The following is a 25220-nucleotide window of genomic DNA, read 5'->3' on the forward strand; positions in this document are numbered from 1 at the left end:
ATATATTTTGATATATATCAAAATACCCGCGCTTCGCAGAGGCGAAGTACTGCTTTAAAAATTTTATTAAGAAGAAAAGTAAACCTTTTTAAACTGAGGAAAATGAACCGGTTGTAATATGACCAAGCTGTGTGCTGAGTTTACTCTTGAGCATGAAATCTAATGTGGTTTGTGCCCTTCAGAATGAAAACAGTTTGCATTTACCTCTTTAATAAAAGGTGAGCTTTTAAGCCTGAGAAATCACCCCGTAAATGCACACGTTTAATTGCACATGTGTTAATATGTATGCTTACACAGTATTAAAAGACACTCAAAAATGAACGTCATTTACCTTCGTTCCCGCGTTTGACTCTTGCTGTAAATCTCTTCCTTGTTTTTAGTTCACGTGATTACGTAGGAGGCGTGATGATGCGATACGTGACTCCACCTCCTCCATTAGAGTATATGGACAAAAACAGGTTCCAGTTATGACCATTACACGTAGAATTTCGAAATGAAACCTGCCTAATTTTTGTAAGTAAGCTGTAAGGAATGAGCCTGCCAAATTTCAGCCTTCTACCTACACGGGAAGTTGGAGAATTAGTGATGAGTCAGTCAGTGAGGGCTTTGCCTTTTATTAGTATAGATGCACATGACAAAGGAACTAGCAGTTCTCCATCTTACTTGTTTCCATGTCCCCCTGTGTATATTCATCATTCACTATCTTAATACATAATTCGCCAGTCTCCTCACTCACTCTCTCACTCACTCACGTCCGTCCAAAGCCGAATGCGCAGTCGCCTTCTGCGCACGTCGCCTTCTGCGCATGTCCGAAGCCGAATACTCAGTCGCCGAATGCACAGCTGCCCGAAAAACTTACGAGACCGATATCGTGGCAGGCGGCGGATATACGGCCGCAAAAATTCAAAGAGAAAGGCGACTTCGATTAAAGCTCTAGAGGCTTGAAAGGCGATTTCGACTACAGCTCAAGGCCTAATTACGCATTCATTCAATACACCTATATCAGGTTTGTGGTTCTTATACTTTTTATATATTATACTATTCCACTCGTGCCCGTTTCATCTTACGTTGTCGAAACGGGCTCTTTGTCTAGTCTGGTTTATAATAAAATAATTAGAAGGAAACTGATAACACAAAAAAAAAGTGAAGGATGGAGAATTACTGAACCGCTTCAGGTTACAAATGTTGGATGATATCCTAAGAATACTCGATATGAGAATGACCTGACACGGCAGAATGAAAAGACCACCCAGCCTTGAAATGAAATAAGACCTGCTATTGGCAAGCATTGTTTTTTAATTCAGCAATTGGGTTGGAACAGAAAACCTACAGCGTCTACGACCCACCAGGACCATCTTTGCAGACCTCCACTTTAGATTCCTTCAATATAAGGATACGTTTGTTTTCTTTTTTAATCAGACACAAATATGGATGAACGTTTTGTTAAGTTACGCTTATTTCATTTAAAAGCATTACGTTGCATCCTAACAGCAAGCCCTGCCGTCATCAAACAAAAAGCGATTTACGCTGAAGTGAAGAAATCACAATGACACGGAGGGATTAGAATGGAGATCAGGAAGGCTAAACTTGTTTAACAAGACAAAATGGAGCACAATTTCTCCGTGGATAATTTGATCTGTGTCTGGGCAGGCATTAGTCGTGATTGATAGAAGATAAAAACTACAAATCCAATATTGGCTCCTGAGTTTTTATTCAGATTTGGTTTAAGTAATGGACTTAATGGATTTTATTTGAGATGTGGTCAGTGTAACTTCAATAAGGAGGTAGAAAGTTACTTTTTGTTATCAAAATAATGTAGAAAGCAGTCATTAAAAAATCTGTGGCTGAAATGCATTATCAGTTTATGGAGTATGAAACACTAACCAGGTGGCCTGTTTGGGATGCCAGCCCAACATATGACACCCTCACTTTCTTATTTATCTTTCCATCCATTTTTTTGAAACCACCTACTCTGTGGGACGGTCTGAGGAAAGGGGGCCTGACCCAGCAGCACTGAGTGCATTAGAACATTAAAAACGTTTTGACAAGAACAGGCCATTCAGTCCAACAAAGCCTGTCAATCCTATCCATTGAGGCCGAGTGCAGGAATGACAGGTTGCAGAAGGATAAAAGTTGTGATGCCAACCGGCATTGTCCTGTTTAGTCGACCAAAAAAAAAAAAAAAAGTCCAACAAAAGAACCACCTTGGTGTTATGTTGCTAACGCTTAGGCGTATTCTACACAAGTACATTGGGCTCTCTGCCTCAGAAATAAGGGCCGTTCACAGGGGCTTCATCGTGCGGTTGCTCTGGTTGTAAACGACGCGTCCTTCTGGGCAGCAGATGAACTGAAAGGGGTGGAGCTAAGTGCCCTCACTGAGTGGTCTCTTGGTGCTGCGGGGAGAGGAGAAGAGAATGTTAGTGACAGCGCCCCCTCTTGCCCTGGAGGGTTATTACATACATCGATCAAGCCTGTGAGGAGATCCTCTGACGCACATGCTTGACACAATTCTAATTTCTTCAAAACAATTTCAAATCAAGATCTAAAGATGCTTTAATATTCTACTCTCTACCACACTACTTGGAAATGTGTTAATGTGTCACAGGCTCTCTGCGTGAAGAAAAACTTTCTAACATTTGTGACAAACAGCTATGTCTACAATTATGTACACATTTTAAAGCAACAGCCTGAATCCACTTTACTAATTCCTTTCATAATTAAATGAATTCAATCAGGTCTCCTCTTAATCTCCTTTTCCTTAAAATGTAAAGGCTCAGCTCTTTAAATCTTTCCTCATAACTCATCCCCTGTAGCCCTGGAATCAGCCTCGTCGCTCTTCTCTGGACCTTCTCTAGTGCTGTTATGTCCTTTTTGTGGCCTGGAGACCCAAACTACACCCAGGATTCCAGATGAGGCATCACCAGTGTGTTATAAAGCTTGAGCAGAACCTCCTGGGACTTGTACTTGTACTGCGCTATATAAGCTGACATTCTGTTAGTCTTCTTAACTCTACCAATCAATTCATCCTTAGTCATTTCATGTCCATGCAGCTCTGAACTATCTCTGTCATACCTTTGCTGACACATAGTTCTTTCCTCACCTATCTCAGGCCACAGCCATAGCTCTGATATTTCTTCTCCACCATCTGACCCTTTCCTCAGTCACTTGGCTTGCATGCTCCTCTACCATAGCATTAGCGTTTCTTTATATCCGCCTTGCATATTCTTCTTGTGCAAAACTGCACCCAGTAGTACAGATGAGGCCTCACCAGTGTGTTATAAAGCTTCAGCATTGCCTCCTTGGACTTTTACTCCACACATACAATACAACACTACAGTAATCCCTCCTCCATCGCGGGGGTTGCGTTCCAGAACCCCCCGCGAAAGGTGAAAGTCCGCGAAGTAGAAACCATATGTTCATATGGTTCTTTTTATATATTTTAAGCCCTTATAAACTCTCGCACACTATTATAAACATTTCCCGCACAATTATACAGCATAAACCCTTTGTATTCTCTTAGATATTAGGTAAGATTTGTCGAAATTATGTATGTAAACACAGTTTACATACAGTAAAACCTAAATATTATTTTAAAGATATCGAGCGTCTCCGATATCACATATGTTACAGCCATTACGACAGACAGGTCACCAGCAATAAATACGTACAATGCAAGAAAAATTGTATACAGTAAAATGTGTGTACAGTGACACTAAACTATGTACATGTAATAAGTACTGTACATAGATAATTAATTATGGTTACTCACCAACAATGACACGACGACTTGTCCGATAACGATGAGTTTAATTTTACTGCACAACAAAGGATAGCGTTACAGCTCTTCTAAAGGAGCCTCTTCAGGTGACTGTGTAGCACCGCCGTTGTTCTTCTTCCATCACTCTTCAATCCAAATCCCTAAAGCAGATTCCATCCAGACTACTGCCTTATCACGTCCACTTGCAACTCGTTTTGCACCCTGGTTAAAGGACACTGCGGCCGTAGATCTTATATGCTTTTCCTCCTTTTTAAATAAAAAGAATCGTGGACTCATTGATGCTGTAATGGTGTCCTGCAGCAGTGTAGCTGTTCCCTTCCTTCAACATATCCAAAACTTTTACCTTTTCTGCAATTATTTGCATCTTCTGTTGGCTCTTGGACACGGCCTCTGAAGCAGTAGCAGGAGCACGTTAATGCTGAATGAGTGAGATGAGACTTCCTGATTAATGCAGCACTCCGTCACTGAGCCAATCAGCAGCACACAGGAATTTAACTGCGTGCTCTGATTGGGTAGCTTCTCAGCCATCCGCCAATAGCATCTCTTGTATGAAATCAACAGGGCAAACCAACTGAGGAAGCAAGTACCAGAAGTAAAAAGACCCATTGTCCGCAGAAACCCGCGAAGCAGCGAAAAATCTGCATTATATATTTAGATATGCTTACATATAAAATCCGCGATAGAGTGAAGCCGCGAAAGTCGAAGCACGATATAGCGAGGGATTACTGTACTTGTTTTTTGTAGGAAACTCTTCACTGAGTGCAGGCGAGAAATGCTGTGAACAATTCTCATTTAAAATACAAGTACAGATTATAAGAATTACTAAATACAGAACTGGTACATATAAATCTAGATTTATTTAACCACACAGACAACAAGGTAGAACTAGTCAGGACACCCGGGAGTTGTAATAATGGTCGCTCCCACTGAGTGAGCATGTAGCGGGAATGACCAATGAAGAAGAGAGACTGTCCACGTAAGGCCGGGACGGCAGTGGGAGTCGGGAGGCTTGGTGGTGAAGTCCTTTGTGTGAGCGTCCTGATCATCAAGGACTCCAGGTCTCAGGCCTGGGATGAGAGCGTGACCGAAGCCAGGATCGGGAGGCCTCCAGACCTGTTTAGAAAGGAAAGACAGACAGCTGCAGTGAGAGTATCTCGCCTGTTGCAGGGCCCGCATGGGAGAAGCAGGTGATACGCTAGTGTAAAAGAAGCACTGGGCTCGTTATTGTTTTTAATAAGACTGCTTCCAGCAACGTTTTAACTTCGGTTTTAAAAGATTGTTCTATTGTTGCTTTAAACCTGTCACTTTCATTTTATGATGGATTATTTATTTATTTAATGAAGACTTTTTAGGAGGCACTGCACTTTGTGGACTTTGTTTTGTTGTTTTTGTTTAATAAAGCACTTTGCACATTTGTACCATCCCCTTGCTATTGTTGCCTCACTGTCTAGCTCATCTCCGTAACATTATCGACGGTGTAGGGTTCAAGGGCTCCCGAACAGCAGATGAGATCATCTAGCTGAACCTGCATCATCATAGTCAGTTAGTCATTCCCCAACCCGCTATATCCTAACACAGGGCCACAGGGGTCTGCTGGAGCCAATCCCAGCCAGCACAGGGTGCAAGGCAGGAACAAATCCTGCGCAGGGCGCCAGCCAACCGCAGGGCACACACACACACACCCACACACCAAGCACACCTTAGGGACAATTTAGAATCGCCAATGCACCTAACCTGCATGTCTTTGGACTGTGGGAGGAAACCCACGCAGACACGGGGAGAACATGCAAACTCCACGCAGGGAGGACCCGGGAAGCGAACCCGGGTCTCCTAACTGCGAGGCAGCAGCGCTACCCACTGTGCCACCCAAGGTAGAACTAACTAAACATAAATGGAAAAAATACAATATAATACAATATCTGTTGTAAAATTGATAAGAGGAGACAGAAAAAGGTTTAGAGTATGCTTGATAGTTGGTTAATGAAAAGGCGAAGAAACAACAACAACAGGTCTTTACAGACATGAGTCCAACAAAGAACTGAGGTACCTTGGGAAAGATGGCCGATGTATGGCTGACTGACAGGAAGAGGTGGGTTTGGAGGTGGAAATAATGACATAGGGTGACAGATTCTGAGGAACCGGAGTTGGAAGTGGCATTACAGAGAAACAGGGTCTGAGGGACGGGCTGTGGAAGTGACATTTGTAGTAGGCAGGTATTGAAGGACCAGAGGCAGAAATGGTGTTTTTATGAGGTGGGTTCTTCTGATGATCAGCAGAGGGAAAGAAGAGAAAGCGTTAACGCACAGCGCCATCTCCCTGTCCGGTGGAGAAACACATTTATCTTAGCCCGTAAAATGTCTCCCATGCACATATGTGTGACACATGTATGTCCGTCATTTAATCGCCATTTGACAGAGGAGGAAATTAAAATCGTACAAGACAAAGTCAAAAAGTCACATTCCTGGAGACCTCAGCCAACTGGCCGCCTACCAACTCCTGGATTTTCTATAGTAGAGTTGATGCTGGCCATTTAATATGATGAGAGAATCTTTCTATCCGATGACTCCAATGCTCCTTTATCCAAGACTATCAAAATACCCGCGCTTCGCAGAGGAGAAGTAGTGTGTTAAAGAGGTTATGTAAACATATATATACATATCTACATATAGCAAAATATCCGCGCTTCGGGTATCAATTATCAATTGTGTAATGTGTTTTGTGAACAGGTTTGATTCATCGAAGTAATCACTCGTGCTGCATTCATTCAGTTCACGTGAGCCGCTCTCTAGTGTGATATTGCGATATCCACGGCTTTATTTAATGTTAGCTAAGACCCGGCACTTAAAAGTTTCTCGCTACAGCAATTTTAAGTCCGTTACAAAGTGATCCAAAGTCTCGTTTATACCTCGTGTCTTCTCATTAAACTTGTATGTTGCGAATATGGTATTGCAAACGGCAGCGGGAGCGTTTCTATAAAGTTAATTTAAACTTACGGTTTACACCGTGCTGTGTTTCCGCAGTATTGAAGTGATCACTCGTGCTGCATTCAGTCAGTTCACGTGAGCCGCTCTCTTGTGCCTTCTCAATTGTGTAATGAATGTTTTCTTCAGCACTATTTGGGGCTCTTCCTTGTTTTCAGTTCACGTGATTACGTAGGAGGCGTGATGACGCGATACGCGACTCCGCCTCCTCCATTACAGTATATGGACAAAAAAGAGGTTCCAGTTATGACCATTACACGTAGAATTTCGAAATGAAACCTGCCTAACTTTTGTAAGTAAGCTGTAAGGATTGAGCCTGCCAAATTTCAGCCTTCCACCTACACGGGAAGTTGGAGAATTAGTGATGAGTCAGTCAGTGAGGGCTTTGCCCTTTATTAGTATATATGATTTTTCCATATGCATTCGAACAGCCTGGTAGTTGAGAAGTTGCACCTAGTTCCACATCCAGATATCGAGAAGAGAAACAGTAGTGGTTTAAAAATATTGTGATACTTAAAGTTCTGTATAAATGGCTGGCAAATAGAGATGCAGTGTGTACAGCTAACCAGCAGCTCTAGTCAGGGTATTCCAGACTGAAGTTGTAAGATTTCAGCTGTAGCAGTAGAGGTATCGATCCACCTCTTTAACCCTCAGGTACCACTTCAAACACCAGGTAAAAGTCCAAGACTCTTTTATTATACAATAATTATGTGCACAAAGCACCCTCCACTCCACACTACTCATATACTCAATAAACCAAACACAATACTCTCTCCTCCGCTCCCAGACACTTAGCCACCCTACCTCCCAGCTCAGCTCAGTGTACTGGGCTTTCCCAGAGTCTTTTATACCCCCTGACCCAGAGGTGTTCCTGTTCCATTCCCACAAGTCCTTATTCTTTCTGGGTCAGGGTAGAAGTCCTTTTCTTCAACCTGGAAGTACGTCATCTATCCTGTTCACATGACCAGGACGTACTTCCAGGTTATAGGGCACATATGAGTCCACGGGTCTCCCGACAGTGACTCCCAGTGGTCCCGAAGGTATCCAGCACGGCTGTGTATAAAAACTACATAGTCCATGAGGCCCTGCTGGAATTCGGGGCACGTCCATGCTGTCGGGTTAGCTCCTTCTGGCGGCCTGGGGGTGAGGGCCGGAATATGGAGCCGGCAATCCATCACACAGCCAAGCTTTTAAAAGCTGAAACTGAAGGATATCACTTATATTAGCAGGTCGACCACTGCACAGCTTCGGGGCTCACTATGTAAAAACCTTACCCTCCACTGTTATTTTATTAATCCTTGGAATCTTAAACAGGCCAGCATGCTGAGATCTTAATGTGCGCTGTGGTTTGTAAGTAATAATACATTCAGATAACTAAGCTGGACCTCTGCCATTTAAGGCTTTATATGTTTAAAGGAGGATTTTGAAATCTGCCCTAAACTTAACCAGGAGTCAGTGCAAAGACTTGAAAACTGGAGTTATGCGTTCATATTTTCTGGTTTGTGTAATAAATGTTGCAGTAGCATTTCTAATTAATTGAAAGCTGCATAAAAAACGATTTTAGCAGCCAGTGAGTAACACATTGCAGTAGTCAGGCTTACTAGAAATAAATGCAAGCACATCGTGCTGGATAATCTAAATGTTCTGTTAGTCTTCTAAATGGCTTCTGAACACTGTCCGGACGTAGGTAGTGAAGAGTCCACAATAACTCCTAGGCCTTTCTCCTAAGTTCATTGAGTATTCAAATCTAACATTTTGATTTCTGATGCCTTACATCTATTCTCATAAAATATCTTCAACTCAAGCTCATGTGGTCCTAGTCTGTCTGATTCTACAGTAGATTATCTGCCATTCTAAATAGATTTCTATCGTCTGCAGACGTAACCAGCTTGTTCTTTATATTCTTGTCCAGATCATTCATGTTTGTTAAAAATACCAGCGGCCCCAGCACTGACCCCTGATGGTTACCACTCTTAACATCACTTAATCCCAATAAGATTCCTTGCACCGTAACGCTTTGCTTCCCATGTTTTTGCCAATTTTGCAACCATCTACACACCACACCCTGAACTTCCACTTCTTTCAGTTTTATTGTTAGTCTCCCATGTGAGAATTTATCACATGGTTTCTAAAAATCAAGATAAACAATATCATATCCACCTCTCTGATTCCATGGCTTTGTTGGTTTCTTCTAGAATTCCAGCATGTTAGTAAAACACGACCTTCCCTCATGCTGACTATTCACTAAAACTCCTCTTCTAGACGTGTGCTGAACGATCTTTTCCTTAAAAATTCTTTCCATTAATTTACCTGTGAAGCATGTTGAGCGCTCTGCCTTATAATTACTTGGATCTGCCCAATCACCTTCCTAATACTACGGGATAATGACAGACGTGGACAAATTTGTTGAAAAAGTACTGTCTGCCTCCTTTAAAATGAAGAAATGAAAAGCAGATGTCCCCTGTATAGCTGCATGCCTTTGATATATCATCGAGCATAACAAAGTGAGTGTGGCAAGAGATCAAGTGTTGCTTATTCTACAAAGATATTCTAAAATGGCCTGGACACATTTGTTGGCACCCCTAGAAAAGATCATAAATAATTGGATAAAGTGATTTTTCAAACTTGCTGTTTTCTTGAATTCTGCGGTGGGTTGGCACCCTGCCTGGGATTGGTTCCTGCCTTGCACCCTGTGTTGGGTGGGATTGGCTCCAGGAGACCCCCGTGACTCTGTGTTCAGATTCAGCAGGTTGTAAAATGGAAGGATGGATGTTTTTTTGAATTTGTATCACACCATTTTCAATCGTGCAGTCAGTCATTCAGCCTAATGAAATGGAGAAAAGTCGTCACTGCTGTTTGGTGTCATCCTGTGTCCCACACTGAACATGGACCAGAGAAAGTAGAGGAGAGAGTTGTCTGAGGAGAGCAGAAAGAAAATGATAGACAAGCATGTTAAAAGAGGACCATCTCCAAGCAGCTTGATGTTCATGTTACAACAGTTACAAATATCACTATGAAGATTTAGGGGCCATGGGACTATAGCCCACCTCGCTGGATGTGGCCGCAAGAGGAAAATCAACTCCAGAATGGTCAGAAGGATAGTGAGAAGGTTAGACAAAAAGTTAAGGACAACTTCCAACAAGACTGAGGATGAACTCTAAGGTCAAGGTCCATTAGTGTCTGATCACACCATAAATCACTTTTTGAGTGACAGTGGACTCAATGGAAGAAGACCTAGGAGGATTTCACTGTTGAAAGGAAAACATAAAAAAGCCAGACTGGAATTTGCTAAAATTCAAATTGACAAGCCACAATGCTACTGGGGGAATGTCCTTTGGACAGATGAGACAAAACTGGAGCTCTTGGCAAGTCACATCTGCTCTTGGATAAAAAACAAAAAAAAAATGAAACTTTCAAGGAAAAGTCCACCATAGCTAATGTGAAACATGGAGGCAGCTCAGTGATGTTATGGGGCTGCTTCACTGCATCTGGCACAGGGCGCATTAAGTCTGTGCAGGGAACAATGAAATCTCAAGACTATCAAGACATTCTGGAGTGGCCAGTACCAGAAAACTCTGTTTCAGTTACTGGTCATGGATCCTCCAGTAGTACATTATATTACCAAAAGTATTGGGACATCTACCTTTATACACATGTGAAGGTTAAGGACATCCCATTCTTAATACATAGGCTTTATCATGGAGTTGGCCCACCCTTTGCAGCTTTAACAGCTTCATCTCTTCTGAGAAGGCTTTCCACACGGTGTAGGAGTGAATGTGTTTATGGGGATTTGTGACCAGGAGAGAATTTGGGAGGTTGAACGAGAAGGCCTGGCTCACTCGCAGTCTCCACTCTAATTCATCCCAAAGGTGTTCTATCAGGTTGAGGTCAGGACTCTCTCTGTGCAGGCCAGTCAAGTTCCTCCACACCAAACTCGCTCCTCCATTTCTTTATAGACCTTGCTTTGTGCACTGGTGTGCAGTCATGTTGCCATCCTCAAACTCTTCCCACAAAGTTGGAAGCATGAAATTGTCCAAAATGGCTTTGTATGCTGAAGCATTAAGAGTTCCTTTCACTGGAACTAAGAGGCCAAGACCAACCCCTGAAAAACAACTCCACACCATAATCCCCCCGCCACCAAACTTTACACAATGCAGTCAGGCGAGTTCTGTTCTCCTGGCCGGACTCGTTCATCGGATTGCATGACTCCAGAGGACACGTCTCCAGTGCTCTCGAGTCCAGTGGTGGTGGGCTTTACACCACTGCATCCGACGCTTTGCATTGCACTTGGTGATGTGAGGCTTGGCTGCTGCTGCTCGGCCATGGAGACCCACTCCATGAAGTTCTCTCTCTACGCTGCACTGTTCTTGAGCTTTTGGAGGTCTGTAGCTATTCACTCTGCAGAAAGTTGCCAACTTCTGCACACCTCAGTATGCGCTGTCCCCGCTCTGTGATTTGATGTGGCCTACCACTTTGTGGCTGTGTTGCTGTTGTTCCCAGTTGCTTCCATTTTGTTATAATACCACTAACAGGTGACTGTGGAATATTTAGTAGGGAGGAAATTTCACGAATGGACGTACTGCACAGATGGCATCCTATCACGACACTAGGCTTGAATTCACTGAGCTCCGGAGAGTGACCCATTCTTTCATAAGTGTTAGTAGAAGCCAGCAGTCTGCATGCCGAGGGGTTTGAGTTTATACACCTGTGACCATGAAAGTGATTGGGACACCTGAATTCAATGATTTGGAGGGGGGGATCCCAATTCTTTTGGCAATATAGTGTATAATGACCCAAAACACACAGCTAAAATCACCCAAGAACAAAACAGTGAACTATTCTGAAGTGGCCTTCTATGAGCCTTGATTTGAATCAAACATCTATGGAAAGAACTGGAACATGTAGTCTGTAGAAGACCCCTCTTCAAACCTGACACAGCCAGAGCAGTTTGTTCAGGACAAGTGGGCCAAACTACCTGTGGACAGGTGCAGACATCTCACGGAGAGCTCCAGGAATTGCTATTTTGCAGTGATTTACAAACTCTGAAGGTTGTGCAACAAGATATTAAGTTTAAGGTCCCATCATTTTGTCCAAGTCATTTTCATTTGTGTTATTACTTGAAATATTCTATTAAATCAAAACTCTAAAGCAGTCTGATTTTTTGTTAAATACAGAATCAGTACTGATGGATGCCAGTGACTTTTGTCAGTTTCAAGTTATTTCAGAGAGACTTGTGGGCTCTTTTTTTTTCGTGAAGGAGTACTAACAAATTTTTCCATGACTGTATACTGCCCTGGGTACGTTTGTTAGAAAGATGAATGGATGAATGGCTGGGTAGAGCGATTGATGGATGGATGACCCAGAGCCATAGAGTGGGTGGTGTGAACTGTGCACCCGCACCAGGCGCCAATCTTCAAAGGGTGCGGATTGACAACATTATTGTGACTTCTGCTGGTGACTCCTGCCTTTTCCTTTAGTTTCTTCACACTCTTAATCCTCCAGGCATGCCTTTGCATACTCTGCTTTTGAAGGTTGGCGCACCAATTATGTTACTTCAAAACTTACAACCACCAAATCTTTGTAACGGCACCAGGCTTCAGATTAAATCTCTGCACAAGAACTTCAGTGAGGCAACTGTCTTCACTGGAACTGGCTCAGGGGAAACTGGATTTATTCCTCGCATCCCTCTCATAACCTCTGACCTCCCATTCCAATTCAAACGCCTCCAATTTCCAGTAAGGGTCTGCTTCACTATGACAATAAATAAGTCACAGGGCCAGACTCTAAAAAAGGTCGGCATTGACTTGACACAAGATTTCTTCTCAACTGTACGTTGCATGCTCAAGAGTGAGCTCAGCAGACAGCTTGGTCAATTTACAGCCCGAGGGCAGTTCTGCAAACATCGTTTACAAAGAGATCCTTACATCCTAAAAATGTGCATTTCTCATACACAACATTTACAGACATAAATTAAACTATTTTTTCTTCTTCTTCTTTCGGGTGCTCCTGTTAGGGGTTGCCACAGCGGATCGTCTTCTTCCAAATCTTCCTGTCCTCTGCATCTTGTTCTGTTACACCCATCACCTGCATGTCCTCTCTCTTCTCATCCATAAACCTTCTCTTAGGCCTTCCTCTTTTCCTCTTCCCTGGCAGCTCTATCCTTAACATCCTTCTCCCAATATACCCAGCATCTCTCCTCTGCACATGTCCAAACCAATGCAATTTCGCCTCTCTGACTTTGTGTCCCAACCGTCCAACCTGAGCTGACCCTCTAATGTCCTCATTTCTAATCCTGTCCATCCTCGTCACACCCAATGCAAATCTTAGCATCTTTAACTCTGCCACCTCCAGCTCTGTCTCCTGCTTTCTGGTCAGTGCCACCGTCTCCAACCCATATAACATAGCTGGTCTCACAATCATTAAAATAAAATAAAGCCTATGACAATTACAGTGACAATCATGTTACGTTATTTTTAAAATGTTTCCTTTTCTTTTTCATAATTTCTTTAACACAGTATTTCTCTGCTGTGAAGCGCGGGTATTTTGCTAGTATATCCATCCATCCACCCATCCATTATCCAACCCGCTGTATTCAAACACAGGGTCACGGGGGTCTGCTGGAGCCAATCCCAGCCAACACAGGGCACAAGGCAGGAACCAATCCTGGGCAGGGTGCCAACCCACCGCAGGACATTGCTAGTATATATATAATATATATATATATATATATATATGTAGTAAAGAAAGCACAAATGCACATAAAGGTTTGGGGTTTTCCGGCCAAGTATACTGTAGGAAAGTGCTGAAAAAATAATTGCAAAAATACAACAGTTTCATAACACCGTCTGCCATCATGGCAGATGGGGGGAACATTTATGTAGCAGGACCGGAAATGGGTGACAGGACTGCTGGGAAGGACCCAAGATGGATGCTGGGACTGCTGACGTCATCGGGGTGAGACAGAGGGAAGGCAGAAGTGGCGTGTTGTTGTGCAGTGTTCAGGAGGATTCATGGCGGCGGTGCGTCTTTCTTTCTGTAGAAATAAAGAGAGAGAGGTTAGTACCCCGCCATTCCCGTCTGGCATATGATGTCGCGTTACCTTTTGGATCGTTCCACGGCTCCCTAATCGCGTGTGCGTGACAATATATATATATATATATACAGTGATCCCTCGCTATATCGCGCTTCGCCTTTCGCAGCTTCACCCTATCGCGGATTTTATATGTAAGCATATTTAAATATATATCGCAGATTTTTTGCTGGTTCGCGGATTTCTGAGGACAATGGGCCTTTTAATTTCTGGTACATGCTTCCTCAGTTGGTTTGCCCAGTTGATTTCATACAAGGGACGCTATTGGCAGATGGCTGAGAAGCTACCCAACTTACTTTTCTCTGTCTCTCTTGCGCTGACTTTCTCTGATCCTGACGTAGGGGGATTGAGCAGGGGGGCTGTTCGCACACCTAGACCATACGGACGCTCGTCTAAAAATGCTGAAAGATTATCTTCACGTTGCTACCTTCTGTGAGCAGCTGCTTCGTGAAGCGACATGCTGCACGGTGCTTCACATACTTAAAAGTTCAAAGGGCACGTATTGATTTTTCACTGTTTTGTTTTTCTCTGTCTCTCTCTTTCTCTCTCTCTCTCTTTCTCTGCTCCTGACGGAGGGGGTGTGAGCTGCCGCCTTCAACAGCTTTGTGCCGCGGTGCTTCGCATACTTAAAAGCCAAACAGCCCTATTGATTTGTTTGCTTTCCTCTCTGTTTCTGACAGCCTGTGCTCCTGAAGCGCACTCCTTTGAAGAGGAAGATATGTTTGCACTCTTTTAATTGTGAGACAGAACTGTCATCTCTGTCTTGTCATGGAGCACAGTTTAAACTTTTGAAAAAGAGACAAATGTTTGTTTGCAGTGTTTGAATAACATTCCTGTCTCTCTACAACTTCCTGTGTTTCTGCGCAAATCTGTGACCCAAGCATGACAATATAAAAATAACCATATAAACATATGGTTTCTACTTCGCGGATTTTCTTATTTCGCGGGTGGCTCTGGAACGCAACCCCCGCGATGGAGGAGGGATTACTGCATATATATACATATATTACTGTATATACATACATATATACTGTATATATATATATATATATATATATATATATATATATATATATATATATATATATATATATATATGACAGAAACACATTTCACACATCATTGGAAAAGTCCCACCTAAAAGTCCCAGTGAATGCCACCGAGTGCTGTTTCTCGTTTATGGTAAAATGGAGACACTACCACAAGAGAAATAATTTTGCATGCTGCAGTTTGCGAAATGTGAGTCCATTGTTCAAGTGCAACGTGAATTCCGCTGACGGTTCAACAAACCCAGATCTCCAGCATGTTTGGATTATTTGTTGAAAAATGCAGAAAATGAAAGGTACTGTAAATAATGTAGACCTTTGTCAATTATTTAACCTTTTTCACAAACTGTACAGGCCTCTTCACAGTTCTGGCATGAAGGTCCCTCACACCACACCTACGCCACTCATCGTCCTCCTTTGTTCTACTATACAGAGCCCTTTATGATTCGATTCTTTTTATGCCCAAACTTGATTTTTTTTCTGAGACCCTAATTTTATATTCCAGCACAGACAAGTCTCAAGAAAAGGCAAAAAAAAAAAAACATTTTGGCACTTAACAAAAGGAAAGGTAATTTGGAGTTGGTGACCCATCCCCCATATGCCATGCCATGCCAGGAGTTATCAATAAGAAAGCCATCTCAGAAACAGATGGAACGCTTGCCCTCCAGGATAACTTCTCGAATTGGCGGCACACTGTGATTATGTACTGGGTGGGGGCTACAAAGCCAGCGTCACTGTAGGTATCGCTGGTGCTGCAAGGCAGAAGCACTTTGTGTCACGCCAGCCCGCATGCCAGACATGTTTCAAAAAATGTAATGAAGTAATGACTTAGAAGTGCGTAGGCGTTCTAATGATAATGTCTAATGTCAGATGGTGCTGGCCGTGTCATGAAAGACATACTTTTACCTTGTTGTAATTCATTTAATTTCATTTTGCTTTCCAGTTAAATTCTCTCCTGACCTCACCCATCTTCCCCTTTTGTCTTTTCTTTTGTGAAGGTTCTTCTAGCTGCTGGAACTTTTGAACTGCAGATCAAGCAGCTTCAACACTCAAATGGACTCCTTTGGTATAAGGATTGCTGTGATGCCCGGGTGGCACCTGGAAGCCACTGTAACAAGGGACATCCGTGTGACACCTTCTTCCGATTGTGTCTCAAGGAATATCAGAAGCGTGTCTCTCTGTCAGGACCCTGCATTTTTGGAACAGGAGCTACACCTGTCATCAGAGGCAGCCATTTCTCCTCAAGTCACCAACACAATGATGAGCGCAGTGCGAGGATTGAGATTCCCTTTCAGCATGCTTGGCCGGTGAGCCCACCTTGGAAGTCTTGTGTTTATTTTTTATGTCGGAACGTTTGACATTGTTGTGTTTCCCGAGGATGAGGTGGGGGTCCCACAAATGCACAGAGGTTTCTCACATTTGTGTATGCAGGCTGCTGCCAACATCGCAATGGACCCTCCGATTTGTGCACCTTATACTGTGTGTGTGTGTAGAGCATGAGCCAAACTGATTGTAACTGAACCTCATTTTATATACTCCAACCAAAAATTATATTTTTTATATGTTACTTACCCTAGGTAGTTTGTAATGATGGTCGAAATAAAATTGGATCTCATTGTTTCACGCAGAATTGAGAAAAAAATATTCTGATATAATACCTGCCAATAGTGACCAATGCTGTACAATGGCAACTTATGTGAAAAACATCTGATGTTACTCGCATCACCCGGTCCACATTGCAGTTATCCAGTTGTATATTCAAAACACTTGCTTTTTTTCTAAAGTATTACATATACACTTCCAGATTATCACCACACATCATAAACAGTAAACCTAAAGCATCATGGGAGTCAGTTTTTGAATTGAAGACATAACTCTTGACCAATGAATGAGGGAGAGAGGCATGTCTTCAAATAAAAAAGTCACCGTGGTAGGGCAGGAGTGTTTAAATGTCTTTTACTCAAAAGTAGCTTCCATCCAGCCACTCTGTCATAAATACCTGATTCATAGAGTGTTGCTTTGGCGGTTGTCCTTCTGACAGGTTCTCCCATCTCAGTAGAGGACTTCTGAAGCTCTGTTAGAGTGACTATTGGGTTCTTACTCACCTCCCTTACTAAGGACCTTCTTACCCAATTACTCCGAACTGACGGCCAACTCTAGAATCCTGGTGGTTCTACATGTCTTCCATTTCACAAAGATTAAGGCCACTGGGCTTCTGGGAACATTCAAAGCTTTAGAAATTGTTTTACATTTACTTATTGGGTTGGCGCCTTTCTCCACGATGACTTACTACCTTTATGATACAATTGGTTCCATTGCTTTTGGTTTTCCAATTGGAGCAGAGGCAAGTCAAGTGACTTGTTTGTGGTCACACAGTGTCAGTAGTGGGATTAAAATTTACAGCCTCAGGGTTTGAAGTCCAAAGTTTTAACCACTACGCCACACTTCCTATCCCCTTGTCCTGATCTATACCTTACCACAATCTGACCACAGAGGTCTATGGACAATTTCTAGGACTTCGTGGCTTGGGTTTTGTTTGCTTGATATGCAGTGTGACTTTTAGGATGTTATACAGTATATACAGGTACATATGTTCCTTTCTTAATAATGTCCAATCAGTTTAGTTTGCCACAGGTGGACTCCAATCTCCATGAGCAATCATGGCAAGTGAGAGCTCAGAATGTATTTGAAACTACATTTAAGTAGATTAAGAGAGTTTAAGAATGTGACGAGGATGGACAGGATTAGAAATGGAGGACATTAGAGGGTCAGCTCAGGTTGAGACTCAAAGTCAGAGAAGTGAGATTGCGTTGGTTTGGACATTTGGAGAGGAGAGATGCTGGGTATATTGGGAGAAGGATGCTAAGGATAGAGCTGCCAGGCAAGAGGAAAAGAGCATGGCCTAAGAGAAGGTTTATGGATGTGGTGAGAGAGAACATGCAGGTGACGGGTGTGACAAAACAAGATGTAGAGGAAGTTCATGGAAAAAGATGATCCGCTGTGGTAATCCCTAACGAGAGCAGCCGAAAGAAGAAGAAGAAGAAGAAGAAGTGAGCTTAAGAATAGTATAAAAAGTATGTATAATTATATATACAACGCTTTATTTCATACAGTAGACCTGAGCAGAGTGTCCCAAATCCTCACTATAGCCCTCTCATTTACATTTATGAGACTGTTAAAAATCAAAACATGCAGGAGGGAAGGTTTACTTTTATTCTTTTCCTCTTCTGTCACCTGAACAGCAGGTGTCCATTTCTCTTTGTAGGCCAATAGGACAAGACATTTGGGCTCGTTTTATTAGTCCCCCCCTGCTTGTTCCTACCACTTCTTTGGAACATGGCTGATTTCAACATGGGTTTGGACATTTCCGGGTCTATGTTCGTAATCTGATATCGTTTCTCAAATTTACTATGAGTTGGTCTACTTTTGCCCTCTAAACTGACATGTTCGCTAGAACACTGCGAGTAAATTTGCTAGCTTTGGAATGAATACCACACGCATGTCCCTGTATGCCAACACCTAAAGGATAATAATAATAATAATAATAATAATTTATTTTATTATAGGTACCTTTCAAGGCACACAAGGACACCTTACAGAGCACATATCTTGGTCCCCAAGAATAACCTAGACACATGGAGGCTGATACAACAGAGTCATTTATTAACTTCTGCCATGACGTCCTTTCTGTTAGGGCATCCCCCTCGTCTTGCTGATCCTATGGTCAAGAAAGTGTCAGTCTCCTCTCTGTAACCAATTTAGTAATTAATCTCTAAACAACAACTATATTCTCACATGGGATGCAAGACTTGGTTATCCCAAAATCCTACCGACTACGCCAAAATTTGACTTATATCTGACATTGACTATACTTATACTTAATTAATTCCTTCTTTAGCAATGCATTTGAAGTCTACAGTTGCAGTCCTGTTTAATTTCACTTTGCCATGTCGGTATCTCCTATTCTATGCCAGTTTGAGTTGTATTATTTTTATTATTATTATTGGATTATTATCTACATATTGAAGCCTATACTTTTTGTCTTCTGCCCCCCAACGTTTATGACAGGACGGTTCACATGCATATCACATTGTGTATTTCCAAATTAGGCCATTTATTCAAATTTTGTTAGTTTCTGGAATCTGCTTGAGGTGTCAGTCGCGACCAATGTCTTTTAAAGTCTTATCAGTTGGCACTGCCGTTCAGCATGCTGAAATGTTTAAACAAGTGTGCAGGGTGATTTTTTTTTCTATTTATATATTTCATTTGTATACTTTGTTAATCCCCGAGGGGAAATTATCTTTTCACATGACCTTTGTGTATGAATCAGAATGTAGGGTCAGCCATTGTACAACACCTTTTGAGGAGTTTTCAGTTAAGGGACTTACTCAAGAGCCCAATGGAGTAGGATCCCTTCTGGCAGTAACAGGATTTGAACCAGCAACCCTCCAGACAGCAGTGCAGACTGTTAGCCACAGAGCCATCACTCCAGCTCAGTTTTCTTTTGCATTCAGTTTCACATTAACATTAAACGTCTGAATTGTTTTTAATGCCTATTTTGTATTTTATTGTTTTCAAATTAATTTTCTTTCATTGTTTTATACTTTTCCAAAAGTAAAATATTTCTTTATTTTTTTGTCGGTTGTTCAGAGAATGCACTGCATCATGAAGCCTGTTAGAGTAATCTTCTTATATAATATGCTACTGTGGCTGTCCAGGATTTTAAATCACCTGTAGCTCACAAACCGTTTGAACTATTGACCTGAAATCTGGTGCACATATACTACATGACGTCTACTATCCGATTTTGGGTTGATGATTGACCTCCAAGGTTATTCCTTTTCATTTTTAATTTATTTTATTGTAGAATCAGCTCTCGGCAGCGGCCAGCCATGCGGCACATGCGTACGGGAGCTGTTCTCATTCCCTACCACCTTCACCATCACTTCCCCTACATCTTCATATCTTAAATCGTTCTTGAGGCAGATTGAAGACTTGAGTGCCAGCTTAAGCGAAAAATTAAGAAAAACGTACTAAGTAATTGCAACACAAATACTGACTTAATCAGTTTTAACGCGTAAAGATGCCGACAAAAGAAGAGAAGAAGCGGGCCGCTAGGGTGGAGAAAAGAAGAGCTGCTCTGGAAACAGCAAGAGCATCAACTTCTGAGCAAACGAATGGTAAACGTACAGAGAAAGAGGAGGAAAACTAGGAATACTCAAGTCAAGTGTATTCACTGCACGTTATCGGGCAATGTACCATTACTGGTATGTAATAAATGTGAATTACAGTGCATCCGGAAAGTATTCACAGCGCATCACTTTTTCCACATTTTGTTATGTTACAGCCTTATTCCAAAATGGATTAAATTCATTTTTTTCCTCAGAATTCTACACACAACACCCCATAATGACAACATGAAAAAAGTTTACTTGAGATTTTTACAAATTTGTTAAAAATAAAAAAATGGAGAAAGCACATGTACATAAGTATTCACAGCCTTTGCCATGAAGCTCAAAACTGAGCTCAGGTGCATCCTGTTTCCCCTGATCATCCTTGAGATGTTTCTGCAGCTTAATTTCTAGAGCTGGCCGGCCATCTAAACTGAGCGATCGGGGGAGAAGGGCCTTAGTCAGGGAGGTGACCAAGAACCCGATGGTCACTCTGTCAGAGCTCCAGAGGTCCTCTGTGGAGAGAGGAGAACCTTCCAGAAGGACAACCATCTCTGCAGCAATCCACCAATCAGGCCTGTATGGTAGTGTGGCCAGACGGAAGCCACTCCTTAGTAAAAGGCACATGGCAGCCCGCCTGGAGTTTGCCAAATGGCACCTGAAGGACTCTCAGACCATGAGAAAGAAAATTCTCTGGTCTGATGAGACAAAGATTGAACTCTTTGGTGTGAAAGCCAGGCGTCACGTTTGGAGGAAACCTGGCACCGCTCATCACCAGGCCAATACCATCCCTACAGTGAAGCATGGTGGTGTACATGGGATTTCTCAGTTTTTTTATTTTTAATAAATTTGCCAAAACCTCAAGTAAACTTTTTTTCACGTTGTCATTATGGGGTGTTGTGTGTAGAATTCTGACGAAAAAAATGAATTTAATCCATTTTGGAATAAGGCTGTAACATAACAAAATGTGGAAAAAGTGATGTGCTTGGAATACTTTCTGGATGTACTGTAAGTATATTGTCTCAGGTCCTAGTAAGGACACATCTTAGGGGTGTTTGATTGATGATTAATGGGTGGTAAAAAGACCCTTTGCCTCAGACGGCTTTATTCCATGCGATGGCCCAACTTTTATCTGTGTATCTCATCATTGAGGTCTAATCGGAACATAAGATTTTAAAGTCAGGTGCTTTTTCGAATGTCACCTTCCTTTAGTCTTCTTTTATGACACACAAGAGGACCAGTAATCAGAGGCTGCAGGAGTCATTTGGTGTAGAGGTGACTGGTGTTTACTTAAGAAGAAACAGACTAACAGTGTTTTTGGGCATGTGGAGCACAAAGGTGGAAGTGAAGGGGATGAGGCCAAGAGGGAGGCTGAAGAAAATGTGGCATGAAATGAATAGGTCTCATCACCTGGTGAATTCACAAGTTCAGAGTGTGAAGGGAAAAAAATGGTGGTAAATAACTAACATGGCGAAACATAGAAAATAGATGCTGAATCAGTGGTGGTGATGATGATTTTGAATGTCCAGATGCCCTTAATTTATAGGAATAGGGCAGATTATCAGCTGTTTGTCCTTGCGTGTAAATCTAATGATATGTAAAACACCAAATGTGTGTCTGTGTGTGTGTGTGTGTGTGTGTGTGTGTGTGTGTGTGTGTGTGTGTGTGTGTGTGTGTGTGCGTGTCCTTGTACAATGTAGGGTCTGTGAACTGACAAAGTGAGAGCACCAAAAGGAGGAGGTAAAGTAGGGCTGACCTGGTGGAACAGGAAAAGGAGCCAAATAAGACAATTAGGACTGAGGAGAGTGGAGAGGTGTGTTGAAACAGCACGAAACTCCTGACATGAGGAAATGCTCGTCACACACCAAATGCTCAATCCATTTGCTGAGAGGGGGGTAATGAACAACAAGAAGAATATGCAAGACGGCTATAAAGAAACGCTAATGCTATGGCAGAGGAGCATGCATGCCAAGCGACTGAGGAAAGGGTCAGATGGTGGAGAAGAAATATCAGAGCTAAGGCTGTGGCATGAGATAGGTGAGGAAAGAACTATGTGGCAGCAAAGGTATGACAGAGATAGTTCAGAGCCGTATGGACATGAAACAACTAAGGATGAATTGATTGGTAGAGTTAAGAAGACTAACAGAATGTCAGCTTATATAGCGCAGTACAAGTACAAGTCCCAGGAGGTTCTGCTCAAGCTTTATAACACACTGGTGAGGCCTCATCTGGAGTCCTGTGTGCAGGTTTGGGTCTTCAGGCTACAAAAATAGGACATAGCAGCACTAGAGAAGGTCCAGAGAAGAGCGACGAGGCTGATTCAGGGCTACAGGGGATGAGTTATGAGGAAAGATTAAAAGAGCTGAGCCTTTACAGTTTAAACAAAAGAAGATTAAGAGGAGACCTGACTGAAGTGTTCAAAAGTATGAAGGGAATTAGTACAGTGGATCGAGACTGTGACTATAAAATGAGTTCATCAAGAAACTTTTAAAGGGTAAATTTAACACAAATATTTGGAAGTTTTCTTCACACAGCAAACCACAGACACATGGAATAAGTGACCAAGTAGTGTGGTAGACAGGAGGACTTTAGGGACCTTCAGAACTCGACTTGATGTTTTTTAGAAGAGTTAAGTGGATAGGACTGTTGAACTTTGTTGGGCTGAATGGCCTGTTCTCATCTGGATTGTTCTAATGTTCTGATATTCTAATGTATCACACCTTTCAATGGAAGTGAAGTGGTGTGAAGAAATTACTATAAAACAAACAAAAGAAGTTCAGTGTACAACACTGCTCAACAAGAAGAGTGCCGTGTTAAAAGATAATATTATTAATAGCTTAGAATATACCTTTGCTCTAAAGCAGGGGTCTCCAACACGTCGCTCACATCCCCTTTCCAAGTAGCTCGCCAAATTGTTAATGAATCCTACATAAATTTGAAAACAAGATTAGCCAAATTAGGGGTAAGCGATCTTTCCAAAAAATCATATCATGAGCCTTTTAACACGAAATCGCGATCCACAATCTGAATTACAATCTATCTTTTCAATGTGGCAGACACTTAAGAGAATATCAGACTCATCAAGACCTAAGTAACATTTTATTTTAAATATCAAACAAAGAACAAATCCTCAATGAAAAATAAAAAATAAAAATTTTTAGAAGTATGGAGCAGAATTTAACAGTAGATGATATCTCATAAATAAGATTTGGATAATTTTAGACTCCTGGAGACCTCATCCATCAACCTGCCTCCCCCATTTGGCCATTCCACAGCTGAAACAGTGTTGGGCCAGCCAATCCGATGAAAGGACCCCTCTTTTTCACGATTCCTGCGATCCTCCATCAGGGATGACTTTACCTTAGGCAGGTAAAACAACTTGGCAGGTGGGCCGTGGAACCAAGTGCCACATTTGAGTACCGAAATACAATACAATACAATACAATTTATTTTTATGTAGCCCATGTGACACTAGACGGCGCTGTCGCTCCTCAAACCCACTAGACAAACGTCCGAGACACCAAGTAAAAACACCAGGAATTCTTTAACTTCTTCTTTCTTTGATATTGTGCTCCCAAGCACCACAATCACCATAATAAACAAATCAATTATACAATAAATAAATCCTACTCTCCCAGCAACTCCGTCACACTCCCTCCAAACTCCAGCTCAGCTTGCTGGGTCTCACATAGTTCCTTATATAGTCCTTGACTCGGAAGTACTCCTGTCCTTCAGTCCATGTGATTCAATAGCACTTCCGGGTCAGATGAAGACTTATATTTTTCTTCTGCCTGGAAGTACTTCTGTTCTTCCATCCCCGTGACTTGGGAGTACGTCCGGGCTATAGTGAAAATAAAAATCCCTGTGTTTCCCTGCAATGTCACATGATGGCACCCACGCCACCCAGCAGGGCTGTGAAGTCGAACTCCATCTCTCATGGTGCCCTGAGGGAATCCGGGGCACCTCCATGCTGCAGGGAAGATGCCATCTATCGGCCTGGATGTGTCGGCCGGGATGAGCTGCCGGCCATCCATCACACCCAATATCACATAAGAAGTGCCACAATGGGCTTTAACAGGCCCAGCCCTGACTCTCTAAGAAGACAAGGAAAAACTCCCAAAAAACCCTTGTAGGAAAAAAAAATGGAATAAACCTCAGAAAGGCAGTTCAAAGAGAGACCCCTTTTCTATGTAGGTTGGACATGCAGTGGGTGTCAAAAAATGGGGGTAAATACAATACAATACACAGAACAGAACAAATCCTCAATACATTATAATCGCAAAATAAAAATATTACAAGAACAGAGCAGAATTCAACAGTTGATGATATCACAGAATAGGATTTGGATTTGTTCAGAGTCCTGGAGACCTCAGCCATCAAGATGCCTCCCCCTATTGGCCATTCCACAGCTGAGTCAGTCAATCCAATGACAGGACCCCTCTTTCCCACGATTCCTGTGATCCTCCATCAGAGATGACTTTACCCTAGACAGGCAAAACAACTTGACAGGTGGGCCGTGGCACCAAGTGCCACATTTGAGTACCAAGAAGAGAAACAGAACAGGTGAGGGTTAGCAACAAATTAGAACTATCATGTTACTTATGTTTTAGTGCTAATGACCAACAACAGAGATGCAGTCTGCTCAGTTAATCAGCAGCTCTAGTCAGGGTGTGCTAAACTGAAGTAGTGAGTCTTCAGCTAGGATTTAAAAGCTGAGACCGAAGGGGCATCACTTATAGTAGCAGGCAGACCACTCCACAGTTTAGGGGCCCTGTAACTAAAAGCTCGACCTCCCACTGTTATTTTATTAATCGTTGGAATCATAAGCAGACCGGCATCTTGAGATCTTAATGTGCGCTCTGGTTTGTAAGTCATGAAAAATTCAGATAAGTAAGCCGGACCTTGGCTATTTAAGGCTTTATATGTTAAAAGGAGAATTTTGAAATTTCAAAAATCAAAGAGGTGAATGTTCCAGTTTTCAAGAAGAAGAGGACTAAGTTCCTAAAACCAGTATCAAAGTTCTAGAAAGTCTGACAGATACATCACATCCCATCTCGGACACCACGACTAGGAAGAAGTCAATTTATGAACCAAAGCAAGCAAAAGTTTACACAAATAACCTTCACGTTCTATGTTTGTACTTCAGATAGTGAT

At 42.2% G+C, this 25220-nt stretch overlaps 1 protein-coding gene across 1 annotated transcript in view; it reads left to right on the plus strand.

Moving 5' to 3' along the window:
• LOC114647652 (protein jagged-1b) overlaps positions 1-25220 on the plus strand; it is a 254043-nt gene that overhangs the window by 90686 nt on the left and 138137 nt on the right. The window contains exon 2 of the mRNA XM_051919226.1: positions 15894-16202. Within this exon, the coding sequence (XP_051775186.1) occupies positions 15894-16202 (309 nt within the window). The remainder of the gene's footprint in view (positions 1-15893; positions 16203-25220) is intronic.

This window comes from Erpetoichthys calabaricus, chromosome 1, assembly GCF_900747795.2.
Source record: "Erpetoichthys calabaricus chromosome 1, fErpCal1.3, whole genome shotgun sequence".
Classification (NCBI taxonomy): Eukaryota; Metazoa; Chordata; class Cladistia; order Polypteriformes; family Polypteridae; genus Erpetoichthys; species Erpetoichthys calabaricus.